General features: G+C 35.0%; 1 protein-coding gene across 5 annotated transcripts in view; it reads right to left on the bottom strand.

The window, feature by feature from the left end:
• The window catches only part of HDX (highly divergent homeobox), a 306534-nt gene that overhangs the window by 79186 nt on the left and 213345 nt on the right, over positions 1-14003 (bottom strand). For 3 of the 5 annotated variants that reach the window (XR_013374357.1, XR_013374360.1, XR_013374358.1), the window contains 3 exons: positions 13727-13849; positions 9196-9484; positions 5814-5910 (listed from right to left, as the gene is read on the bottom strand). Coding sequence is in view for 1 of the 5 variants with exons in the window: in XM_077887326.1 (XP_077743452.1) it covers positions 9359-9484; positions 13727-13849 (249 nt within the window). In the remaining 4 variants the exon portion in view is untranslated. Of the gene's footprint in view, positions 1-5075; positions 9485-13726; positions 13850-14003 lie in introns of those variants that run through there. The other 2 variants (XR_013374359.1, XM_077887326.1) reach the window with 2 other exon arrangements.

The following is a 14003-nucleotide window of genomic DNA, read 5'->3' as shown; positions in this document are numbered from 1 at the left end:
AGTTGGTTCTTTGAAAGAATTAATAAGGTAGATAAACCATTAGCCAGCCTTATTAAAAAGAAGAGAGAGAAGACTCAAATTAATAAAATCATGAATGAGAAAGGGAGATCACCACCAACACCAAGGAAATACAATTTTAAAAACACATTATGTGCAACTATACGCCAATATATTAGGCAATCTAGAAGAAATGGACGCATTCTGGAAAACCACAAACTACCAAAACTAGAACTGGAAGAAATAGAACACCTTAACAGGCCAGTATCAGGGAGGAAATTGAAGCAGTCATCAAAAACATCCCAAGACACAAAAGTTCAGGGCCAGATGGCTTCCCTGGGGAATTGTCTCAAACGTTAAAAGAAGAGATAATATCTGTTCTACTAAAGCTGTTCCAAAGAATAGGAAAACTGTGTGGAGGTTCCTCAAAGAGTTAAAAATAGATCTGCACTATGACTCAGCAATTGCACTGCTGGGAATTTTCCCCAAAGATACAGATGCAGTGAAACACCGGGACACCTGCACCCCGATGTTTATAGCAGCAATGTCCACAATAGCCAAACTGTGGAAATAGCCTTGGTGTCCTTCGAAAGATGAATGGTTAAAGAATATGTGGTTTATGTATACAATGGTATATTACTCAGCCATTAGAAATGACAAAAACCCACCATTTGCTTTGAGGTGGATGGAACTGGAGGGTATTATGCTTAATGAAATAAGTCAATAAGAGAAGGACAAACATTATATGGTCTCATTGTTTTGGGGAATATAAAAAATAGTGAAAGGGAGTAAAGGGGAAAGGAGAAAAATGAGTGGGAAATATCAGAAAGGGAGACAGAACATGAGAGACTCCTAACCCTGGGAAACGAGCTAGGGGTGGTAGAAGGGGAGGTGCGCTGAGGATGGGGGAGACTGGATGAAGGGCACTGAGGAGGGCACTTGATGGGATGAACACTGGGTGTTATTCTATATGTTGGCAAATTGAACACCAATAAAAAATAAATTTATTAAAAAAAAGAGGTAAAGGATCTATACCCTAAAAACTACAGAACACTTCTGAAAGAATTGAGGAAGACACAAAGAGAAGGAAAAATATTCCACGCTCATGGATTGGCAGAATTAATATTGTAAAAATATCAATGCTACCCAGGGCAATTTACACGTTTAATGCAATCCCTATCAAAATACCATGGACTTTCTTCAGAGAGTTAGAACAAGTCATTTTAAGATTTGTGTGGAATCAGAAAAGACCACGAATAGCCAGGGGAATATGAAAAAAGAAAACCGTTGCTGGGGGCATCACAATGCCAGATTTCAGGTTGTATTACAAAGCTGTGGTCATCAAGACAGTGTGGTACTGGCACAAAAACAGACACATTGATCAATGGAACAGAGTAGAGAACCCAGAAGTGGACCCTCAACTTTATGGTGAACTGTATTCGACAAAGCAGGAAAAGACTATCCACTGGAAGAAAGACAGTCTCTTCAATAAATGGTGTTGGGATATTGGACATCCACATGCAGAAGAATGTAACTGGACCATTCTCTTACACCATACACAAAGATAAACTCAAAATGGATGAAAGATCTAAATGTGAGACAAGATTCCATCAAAATCCTAGAGGAGAACACAGGCCACAACCTTTTTGAACTTGGCCACAGTAACTTCTTGCAAGATACATCCATGAAACCAAGAGAAACAAAAGCAAAAATGAACTCTTGGGACTTCATCAAGATCAGAAGCTTTTGCACAAGAAACGAAACAGTCAACCAAACTCATAGAGAACCTACAGAATGGGAGAAGATATTTGCAAATGACCTATCAGATAAAGGGCTAGTATCCAAGATCTCTAAAGAACTTATGAAACTCAACATCAAAGAAACAAACAATCCAATCATGAAATGGGCAAAAGACGCAAACAGAAATCTCACAGAGAAGACATAGACATGGCCAACATGCACATGAGAAAATGCTCCGCATCACTGGCCATCAGGGAAATACAAATCAAAACCACAATGAGATACCACCTCACAGCAGTGAGAATGGGGAAAATTCACAAGGCAGGAAACAGCAAATGTTGGAGAGGATGTGGAGAAAGGGGAACCCTCTTGTACTGTAGGTGGAACGTGAACTGGTGCAGCCACTATGGAGAACTGTGTGGAGGTTCCTCAGAGTTAAAAATAGATTTACCCTACGACCCAGCAATTGCACTGCTGGGGATTTACCCCAAAGATACAGATGCAGTGAAATGCTGGGACAGCTGCACCCCGATGTTTCTAGCAGCAATGTCCACAATAGCCAAACTGTGGAAGGAGCCTCGGTGTCCATCGAAAGATGAATGGATAAAGTAGATGTGGTTTATGTATACAATGGAATATTGCTCAGCCATTAGAAATGACAAAAACCCACCATTTGCTTTGAGGTGGATGGAACTGGAGGGTATTATGCTGAATGAAATAAGTCAATCAGAGAAGGACAAACAGTATATGGTCTCATTCATTTGGGGAATATAAAACATAGTGAAAGAGAATAAAGGGAAAGGAGAGAAAATGAGTGAAAATATCAGTGAGGGTGACAAAACATGAGAGACACCTAACTCTGGGAAATTATCAAGGGGTAGTGAAGTGGAGGTGGGTGGGGGTATGGGGTGACTGAGTGATGGGCACTGAGGGGGCAGTTGGCAGGATGAGTACCGGTGTTATGCTAAATGTTGGCATATTGAACTCCAATAAAAAATTTAAAAAAATAACATTATATGTTTTCAATATAGAATAGGAAGTATGGTTCTTATGTAAAGCAGCTACTTATTAGTTCTCTAGAACAGATGCATTGTTATTGATGAAATTTTTGTGTTTTTTTCTGATATAAATTTTTAAAATTCTCCCTTTAAGTACAAATGTAAAATTCCTTGGTGGAGAATGATTACATAGGAATGCTATCAATACATAATTAAGAAAATCTTGGGGAATCCCTGGGTAGCTCAGCAGATTAGCGCCTGCTTTTGGCCCAGGAGGTTATCCTGGAGTCCTGGGTTCGAGTCCCACATCGGGCTCCCTGCATGGAGTCTGCTTCTCTCTCTGCCTGTGTCTCTGCCTCTCTCTCTCTCTCTGTGTGTGTCTCTCATGAATAAATAGGTACAATCTTTTTAAAAAAAAATAAAAACAGCAGGAAATGAAAAAACATATTCAGTATAATCCGAATTTTGCTGAATATATGTAATATGCAGAAGAAATGACCGGAATGAAATATACTAAGATGTTATCAATGATTTGTGGGTTACAAGTGTTTGTCTTTTTTATACTATTTACATTTTCTAGAATGTCTAAAATGAACATATATTACTTTGTAATATAATACACATAAGAAATGTAAAAAACTAGTGTAAAAGGTTGTGAAAAACATTATTCAATCCTAGGGGCATGCTCATCCATTAACTTGTACCTTAAATAGATTTATAATAATTCCCATTCATTTTTGTAAAATCAAAGGATTTCACCACCTTAACTCAATGTTTTTGCAGGCTGAGAAAGAGGGGTCATTTGAAGCTCTTGTTTGTATGTGATTTTTCTCCTTGCAACACTCTTGAAAATTTATCAACTGGGAAGGAAAACTGCTGATGTGCTTTTTGAAACTCATCCCCTGTCCTCTCCCATTAGTTAGGTAACATGAATAGTTTAATTGATTTAAGATTTTGAAAAAAAAAAGACATGGGCATATTCTACCCAAATTAAAAGCATGCTCTACTGATGTCAAAGAAAGCAAAAGTTAGATGCAACACCGTCACTTTGAAAATTTTGCTATGAAAATAACATTCTTTTTTTAATGGATTTTTTTAAATTTATTTTTTATTGGTGTTCAATTTACTAACATACAGAATAACCCCCAGTGCCCGTCACCCATTCACTCCCACCCCCTGCCCTCCTCCCCTTCTACCACCCCTAGTTCGTTTCCCAGAGTTAGCAGTCTTTACGTTCTGTCTCCCTTTCTGAAAATAACATTCTTTGTTTATGCTGTGGCAATTTACTTGCTGGTTTTACCATTTAAATATCCTATCCTGGACAAATCTGTTATCTATTATAGAATATTCACTCTATTACATTGATATTACAGTAATTATTTTTTTAAGTAAAGTCAATTAAAAATGACATATGTGGCAGCTTGGAAGTCAACCAAATTTCCACTTGAACATTACAAGTTCCCCTTTCTCTGACCACCAGTGCCTTATTATTCTTTGTATTTTGGGTTTTTTTAATCAGAAATTTATTTTGGGGAGGAAAATACTATCCTTATAAAAGGAACAATTTTTTTCAAAGCCAAGTGGAAAGTTGTTTTTTTACATTTTTTACATTTAAATCCAATTTGCCAACATATAATATAACACTCAATGCTTATCCCATCAAGTGCCCTCCTCATTGTCCATCCCAGTTACCCCCCCCCACTTCCCCTCTGCAACCTTTTGTTTCCCAGAGTTAGGAGTCTCTCATGGTTTGTCTCCCTCTCTAATTTTTCCCCTCCTTTCTGAAAGGAACCATTCTTTTTTTATTTATTTACTCATTTTTTTATTACACCCAGCTCAAATTTAGTATTAATCTTTTTAAAAAATTTTTATTGGAGTTCAATTTGCCAACATATAGCATAACACCCAGTGCTCATCCCGCCAAGTGCCCCCCTCAGTGCCCATCACCCAGTCACTCCAACCTCCCGTCCACCTCCCCTTCCACTATCCCCTGTTCATTTCCCAGAGTTAGGTGTCTCTCATGTTTTGTCACCCTCACTGATATTTTCACTCACTTCTCTACTGAAAAGAACCATTTTTAAAACAAAAAGACTTATGGAGCATCTGGGTGGCTCAGTTGTTTAAGTGTCTGACTCTTGGTTTAAGCTCAGGGTCATGAGATAGAGCCCAATATTGGATTCCCCACTAAATGTGTAGCTTTCTTAAGATTCTCCTTCTTCCTCTGTCCCTCCTTCCCCAACTCTTGCTCTCTCTCTCTCTCTCTCTCTCTCTCCAAAACAAAACAAAACCACAAAGACTTAGAAAGAAAAATAAACATTAAAAGAAAGAAATAGATGTCTATTAGTTGGAAATCATTTATTGCCTCTATAAAAGTTTAAATAAAAACCCTACAAAAATCACATTACAGTGATGTGCTTTTAAGGTGGTAATATATTTCAGAGGTAGTATCAGTAAAATGGGATGCAGGATCACTTAAAGGAATTACTTAACAAGTTAATACAAAATAAAATTTCAATTCAGAGCAATATATACTCAGTATAAACTTTAACGGAGCAATCAATTGTATTTTCATGAAAATATTATTTTATTCTTTTTCCCTCTTAGCAAATCTGTTCTTAATAATGGTTTGTTTGGGGCAATATGCTAACTGTAGTCTCCCAAATTATTAGGATCCTCCCTTATATCATCACAGAGCATAGCTTGATAGGATGAGTATGATAGTGTTGTCTGCCAAGGATAACACCAACTTCAAAGATAAACATTAATTCATCTTTTAGACACTATAGCACTGATGGTTCCCTTAAAAAGGTAATTTGACAGAATATGTCACTTTGAGGACCTGAATGAAAATCTAATATATTTTTTAAAATAGACAATATTCCTTGTATACCATTACTATAATGTGGGAGAAGGGCAGAATTTAAATTTTCTCAGAATTTCTCCTAGAAAATAATAATGAACCATCAGGCTAAGGGGGGGAAATTATTCCTTGGAAATGGGCTGACTGTCCCCTCCTCCAAAACATAAAGCAATAAAGTATAATTTAGAGCCTAGAATTCTTTTAAATACACCACTTACGTTTTCTCCTACAAACTTAAAATGGCTGAATATGGAAGTGTCTTAAAATAGATGCTGCTTCCTTTGGGGAAATGGCCTCTCCAACATTTCTTGAAGTCTGGTAGTATAGAGAGCACAAGATGTGATTGGTTTGTAGCTTTTTCTTCTTCAACAATAACATTTTATCATTATTACAATGGTAGCATAGAAGTCCTAATGTGGATACCTGACCTTATAACAAAATATCCCATTTCCATGAAAAGATTAATTTTCTTTTTCTTAAACGTTTATTCACTATATAGAGAGAAAGAGACAGCAAGTGGGAGAGGGGCAAAGGGAGAAGCAGACCTCTGCTGAGCAGGAAGCCCAATGCTGGGCTCCATCCCAGGACCCTAAGATCATGACCTGAGCCAAAGGCAGTTGCTTAACCAACTGAGCCACCCAGGTGCCCTCCAAAAAGACCAATTTTCTTTTTAACATTTTCCTTGCATGTGCTAAGTTTCTTATTTTCCAGGATAACTGCAGTTCTCATTTTCTTTTGACTAACATTAGCTTGGGTGGAATGAGGAGGGTACCTTCAGGTTATTTTTAATACACATTTTAAGGTAAGTGCCCTTAGATAAACATTTGTTACTTAGAAACTGTCTATCCCTAGCTGAAAGCAGACATCAAAATGCAGTGAAAAGGGAAAGAAAACCTTTTTCACCTTGATATCTGTCTTTGTGAGAGATGCTTCACATAGTATGGCTTGTTTTAACGTGTCAAAGCCCTAAAGAAAGAAACACTAGTTGTTTTTCTTCCCCTTTTGTGAAGATGTCACAAAAGCAGTGAAACTGATATTTTTTCTGCTTTAAGATGTCTCAAAAAATTTCAACCTATATGTACAAAAATATAATTTCTTCATAATAAAATTTTAATACTTGGCTTTGACATCTTTTAAAATCTCTGCAATGGTTAATTTCATTTTGTCAATTATGATTTTTTTTCTCTAGATACAGCTATTTCCTTTGGTTCCTGGTACAGAACAACCAAATGTCATTTATAAAATGCTTTAATTTTAATGATAATAAAAGAAAATTCTGGTGCTGAAACACAAATACCAAAACAAAAGGATTCCTAAGTATATTGTTTCTATTTTAATGAAACTTTAAATAGGAATAAAGGAATCATCTATGCTTCTTTTCAAAATTATACATGAGGATTTTTTATAGGAATCACACCTAACGGAACCTTTAAATCTATTAAAATTTCTACTTAATAATTTTTTATTGTTATCCCTGAAAAAGTGAAAAGACATAATTCATTTTGAAGTTTATGGCTTGCTGAGGAGTAGAAATCCAATGCCCCTATAGCAGAAGCCCAATGAATAGTTTTTGATTTGGTGACTAGTTGCTGAGATGTGACAAATACAGTCCATAAAGTTGAAAGATGTAGGAGATAATTATCTATCCTTACTTGGTGATAAGAACAGAATGAGAAAGAACTTAAATTAAAGCAGAAGAAATTAGAGTTTAAAGATAGATTCAATGGATAGGAAGGAAGCGCCTAAGAGAGACTTGAAAGCCTGAAATTTGTTCATTCTATCTTAAGAAATGGTTTCTACATTTGCTGTATATAGTAGGGACTCTAGCTCATGGAGGAATTGGTGTGGCTTATAAATTTAATCTTAGTGTCTGAGATCCTTTTACTTAGCACTCTTTTTCTGAATGGAATTTTACTTGTCAGCAAGGAGTACTAAACGTTATTTGAAAAGAACCATATGGCGTTCAGCTAAAAGGGGTCATAACTAACCATTGAAATATTTTTGTTAACAAAAGAACCATAGCAGTAGCATGGCAACAATAATAAACAATAGCTAACAAAATGAAGGATTATCAACGAACCTTAACTATTTACACATGTGCGGAGGGGACATTTCAAGTTCAAAAATATTCACTGAATGAATTCGAGCATTTATGACTGCTTTTCTGCATTCATAAATTGGTATCTGTAAATTCCAAGATCAAAACTGATTTTACTTGCAAATTACAAAAATATGTGACATAGAAACTTGGCGAAAAGAACCACGTAGTTGGGGCACCTGGGTGGCTCAGTCAGTTAAGTATCTGAGTCTTGATTTCTTCTCAGGTCATGATCTCAGGGTTGTAAGATTGAGCCCTAGTAGAGAGCCATGCTGGAGATGGAGCCTGCTTAAGATTATCTCTCTCCCTCTCCCACTGCCCCTCCTCATCTCTCTCTCTCCCTCTCTCTAAAAAAAAATCTAGCTACTTGATTAATCTTTTAGGAATAAATAGTAAATTAACCACGCAACACAATTCCACACAGCCAATTCACAAATAGATGATTCTGTGTGCTTAGGGAGAAACTGAGAAACTGGCATTTACCTTTCTATGGGTCTTGTTAATACCATCTGGTGCCCCAGAAGAAACAGTCTGCAAAAATTTTCTACAGTGTGTAGCCATCTGGTACCTACTCATAGAACAACTGGGTAACATGCCCATTTTAGGAGTGTACTCACTGAATAACGTCCAGGAAATTCAGAGGATTGTGAGTTACATTCATAGTAGTGTATAACTCATTTTGGATATTATCCTTGGCTGATGGCTCTGTACAAGCCTCACATGAGAATGAGGTAAATTTTGTGGCAAAGCTGAGTGACTAGATTAAAAAAGAAGACTCTGCCTCACCTTGACTTCCTGTTTCATAAAATGCAAGAATTGAAACAAATATAAATGTGTAATATTTGTGCAACATTTCATCTAACTCAGTTACACAAATTTACTAGTAGAAGGTAAGTCTTATCAATATTTTTCATTTACAGCAATGAAAAATCCTCATTAAGACTAATGTTTTACAACATTTTGTTTCTGTACACTGAATTTATTTGACTTCATGTTGGTTAATTACTTTTCCATAGTGCTTCCCCCTACCCCCAGATATTTGGGTTAGAAAACAGAAGAAGAATACCAACAATTTACACATATATACCAGTAATCACTTCAATTTTCAATCATTAGCTTAAGTCAAATTCTCATAGGAATTGGAAAATAAATCCCAGGACTCATCCAAGTAAAATCATTTTTAAAGTTTTGTTTTCAAATTTTAGTCCACTTTCCTGAGTAAAAGTATATGTGGATGATAGGAAAGGAGAGAGAAGAAAGATGTAATGGCTACAAAACAAAACTAACCAAACTTTAGTAACTTGATAAGCAATGTTGAAATACCTTTATTTTTGTGTCTCTGGTGAAAACTATTACTAAAACTAAGATTCTTCTAAAAACCACACAAAATCTTTCAGAAATTAGGTATTATGCATTTCATAGATAAACTGCTAAAAATTAAATACACTTTTCCCCAGATTTTTGTCAGTTTGGAAAAAATGCTGCTTTTAAATTTCACGTACATTTTTGCACTGTAGCCATTATATCTTGTCCATTCTTCACAGAACATGTAAGTTTCAACAATATGTTTTTCCAACTGAAGAATTTTGAGGCAACAGAATGAAGTTATCTTGAAATGTACACCTGTTAGGCAGCCAAAAGGCTGTATTACATATCCCCCTCAAATCACAAACTGTCTGAGGCATTTTTCTCAGATAAAGAAGACACACTGAATGAGGTATCATCAGGCTCCGGTGAGGCATGATTGAAATCCATCTCTTCTAATTCAGGAGGTAAATCTGACAGCAGTGCCTGAGTCAGAAAAATCAATTTTTTAGAATTAGTATGTGGGCAAGTTTTTTTCCCCCAATTTTATGTTAATAAGTGTTCTCTCTTGTCAATTTATTTTCATGTACTTAAAGAATGAAACATTTTTCTTCAGGACCTTATACAATACCTTACATAAAGCAAAACTCTTCATACACTATTAAGGAAGTAACAAAATACTGGATCTTGAGATTGTGGTTTATATAGAGTGAAACCCTAGACAAAGGGAAATCAGGAGGGAAATGAGCAACTATTTTGAACCAAGTGCTTTGAAGTATTTGAGAAAAGTGATTTTCATACTAATTTTTTTAAATTTATTTATTCATTCATTCATTCATTCATTCATGAGAGACACAGACAGAGAGAGGCAGAAACACAGGCAGAAGGAGAGGGAGAAGCAGGCTCCATGCAGGGAGCCTGATGTGGGACTGGAGCCCGGGTCTCCAGGATCACGCCCTGAGCTGAAGGCAGAAGCTTAACTGCTGAGCCACCCAGGTGTCCCTCATACTAGTTTTAAATGTTCACTGATCACTGCTAAAGGACTTTAAAATTATATTCATTATTAAAATACTCCTGCCCACTTATGCTGTCCTTTGGAGAAAAAGACTTTTCACAAGATTAATTGGTACTTCAGTGGGAGAAAGAACATATCAATTAGGAAAAAATCTCAGTTATTCTACTTTAAACTAAACATTAACAACTTGAAAATTCCAAGTATTTTTTTTTTCTTTTCTTAGGCTATGGCCTTATCTATAGATGGCCAAGTACCAACCCATTGAACCAATGAAACTAGTTGTGGAAATATGTATCTAAGAGGGCTGCTCATTTCTCTATTGGAGTAATGAAAATAAGCCAAGAGTCATGAACTAAGCTTTGCCATGGTATAAGTGTTTCAGCTGGAATTGTAGAGCATGCACCCATACAAGAGGAATAAATAATTAATAGTTTTACGTGATTGACTGTGCTAATGCTCACTGGACCATAAAAAATACTGTGAACTAAATGATTATTTTGACACTGCCAATATTAAAAATAATATATCATATCTGGGTACTTTTGCAGAATTAATTGTAGTGTGGGCTTTGGGTGCAGCACCAATAAAGACCAAGGGAACAGGGACAAATGCAAGCTTGCCATACTGAATTAAAGAACAGAGAGGCAGGGCATATTGGAGAATTTATGAAATCCATTGTTGAAATAAGATAACATTTTATTTACTTTATTAAAATAAATGACATTTATACCTTTTGTCTTATAGCAGAGAGACAAGATTAGAACCTTTCTCCTTTTTGTCAATCTACATAATGAAAGACTAACTCCTATCTGATAGAACAGTTGTTATTTATTTTATACTATTAAAGCTCATGAACTTCTTGCTGAAATTTGGAGAATTTACAAAGCAGTGATCTACTGGTTCTATATTATTTCTAAGGTGTTAGGTTGCAGTCATAGGACACAAAGCCGTTTTCTTATATAATGGTTGTTTATCACTAACCCAGTCAAAATGGAACTGACTAGGCTGTTCATAGTGGCTGATCATGGTTTATGAGAAATACACCACTGCATTTAGTTCACTTTGCAACTGTGAAGAAGCCATATTTAAAAAGTCAAAGTCCTCCAACTCACATTCATTGATGATGTGCTTAGAGTATTAGAAAGCCAAGTAAATGAACGGACTTAATGACATTCTAAATGCTAGTGGGGAGACCTTCAAGTCAAAAGAAAATTTTATTTATTTATTTATTTATTTATTTATTTATTTATTTATTTTGTTATTTCATGTCATGTGCTGACTGACTATATATAAGGCAGCATGGGGCATTACTGATGCATAAGGTCCACTTCAAATTTCTTTTTACTATCTTACTGGATTGCAACTTTGGCACACCAAAGAAATCTATGTATTATGACAAGAGCTGCCTTTTTCATAGATACAAAACACATAATTTTTTTAAACTATAGGTTAGTCTATCTTCATTCTATCCTCTTCATTAGTCTATCTTCAGTGTCTGATCTAGTGCCATATTCCCAAATGATTAAAGCAATTCCCAGGCATTTGTCTTTATAACACTTATTCTAAGCCCTGAGAAATGAATGCCAAGTTCCAAAATGTTAATCATTCTTATCCTCCTTGCAAAGTGGATAAATTGACGTTCAAGAAAAGCAAAGCAATTGATCTGGCTGGGATCTCACCGTGAATTGCCAGGGGAAGAAGGAAAATAACTAATGATAGTACAGTGTTGGCAACATTATTTTTATTTAAAACGGCTATTAATTAAAAAAAATCCTTTTGGGTAATCTAATATTTCAATGAGATAGAGCCAAATATCTTTAAACCCTGGACTGCTCCATTGGGGAAAAATATGCTGTGGACAACTCATCTCACTGAGCTTACCCAAACCAAAATTCATGGAAAAAAAAATTTAAGATTTTTAAAAATGAGAAACCAATCACACAATGTTTTTTTTAACTAGGTAGAATAAAAATTGCTTTCTCCCATAAATAAACCTTTAAGTATCTCATAATGTAAAAATTAGTAACTTAGATCACCTTAATAACTTTTGTAAACTACTATTGGTGTCTTCTATATTTAGACATTTATTATACCTGATCTCAACTATAAAAATTAGTAGTTTCTATTTGGGTGCTAATTATATATGCAATTACTTTCAGTACAATTTTCATATGACTTTCTCCTTTTTGATGGCCAATGTTTTGTCATATCTTAGTTCATTGGTCTTTTATCAGAAGAAAAGTAAGTATAAGAGAAGGAGAAAAGTAAGATATACAATAGTTACTTTTATTTGTTAGTGGTCTTGGAGAAAGAACCAAGTCAGGGATGAAGTTAGAATTTGAAAACAAAATGCAATCTGTGTGCTGTTCCTAGATTTCAAGACACATATCTGCTAGTTAGCTAGCCATGTAACTCTGAATTAAAAAACTATGCTGTAACTTTTGGAGCCAGTACCACACTCTAAGTTATTTCTATGATTGAACCTAAATTTTACAGTTATTTCAAATTTACATACAGGTGGGGCCATGTTTAAGACTGTCATTTTATTCATTTAAAATCCATAATTTACATTCCTAAAAATACACTTTCAATATGCCATGGAATATGAATAATTCACATAATACAGCAACATGCTTAAATAAAGTGGGCAAAGGTAACTGAAGATAAGTGTCTTGGAACATCTATTTGAGGGAGGCATGGAGAGAGCAAACTTTATAAAACTGGACACATACTGTACATACTCGATTGAATCTCATGAGTATTCTTTTCCTTTAAAAAAGAAGAATTGTGGAATGCTAAGACGTTTTCCCTGGAGATATCTGGGAGGATACAAGTCTTGTTTAGATATAGAAGATGATTTTTTTTCTCAGTATGCTTGATATTCCTTGCTGAATAAAAACCTACAAGGCTGCTTCCAAATTAATGGTTACCTGTGTGACATACTATTTACTGAATGTCTCTAACAACAAATCAACACAATAGTATACAACTCAGAGGAAAATTTGGTATTATTTAGCATTGAATGTAACACTTAATAAAACTTTATAATTTTTAAGCAAGCTTAATACATTTTATATAAATTTCACATGAAAAAATGAGGCAGGATATGTAATTTGGAAGGAATTTGTAAATAAAAGTCCATAGTGACAAACAAAAGACATCTTTGAAGCAAAGAAACCAAACATTCTAGTTAAATTGTGAAAAGTAAATGATGCAATGTGGCCACAAAGAATTTCACAAATTGCATATTTTTTAGTGATAAGCAACATATTATGAAATAGAAAGTATTCAAATGTTTGTGAATCTAGTGAGATCTGGAGGGTAACTGAAATCCAGAAGAGGGGCAAATTCCTCACCTCTGTTATTCACAATCCAAAACTGTGCCTCTCCAGTTGAGGTAGCCCAGTCTCTACAAACATTTTGAGAATTTCTTTAAAATTAAATTTTAAAATTATTTTTCCCTGCTTAAGTCTAGCCTGAAATTAAGAAAGTATGTTAATCAGTTATTTTTATTTTCTACAAAGCAGCATACAAATATCTGAATATGAATCTACTCTTAAAAATACTGTGATAAAAAGGTTATAAAGTAACAAATCCTTTCTTGATGTCAAGCAAGAATGAAGAATAAAAATGAAAAAAAATATTAAGAACTCAGCATCAAGTCATTTTTCAACATGATACATTACAACTTACTATTCTCTTCTGGCACCTACCTGCTGTTGTTCCTTATCATCAGCTTTCATAGCCAGTATCAAGCTTCTAACAAACGTCTTGAGTTTAAAGTATTTTTGCTTTTGAATCTCTAGCTCATTTTCAATGAATCTGACTTCTTCATTCTGAAGGAGAAAAGATAAAACAATACAATTACCCTATGCAAACCTAAGACTATACATGTTTGATGCACAATAAAGGTTTAAAAAAAGCAATGAAATTGGCACAGAAGATAACGTTTTGGCATAAGGAATGTAAAGCACAGAAGGAAATTACCCT

The sequence above is a fragment of the Canis aureus genome, chromosome X, assembly GCF_053574225.1.
Source record: "Canis aureus isolate CA01 chromosome X, VMU_Caureus_v.1.0, whole genome shotgun sequence".
Lineage (NCBI taxonomy): Eukaryota > Metazoa > Chordata > Mammalia > Carnivora > Canidae > Canis > Canis aureus.
This window is presented reverse-complemented; position numbering and strand designations above follow the sequence as displayed.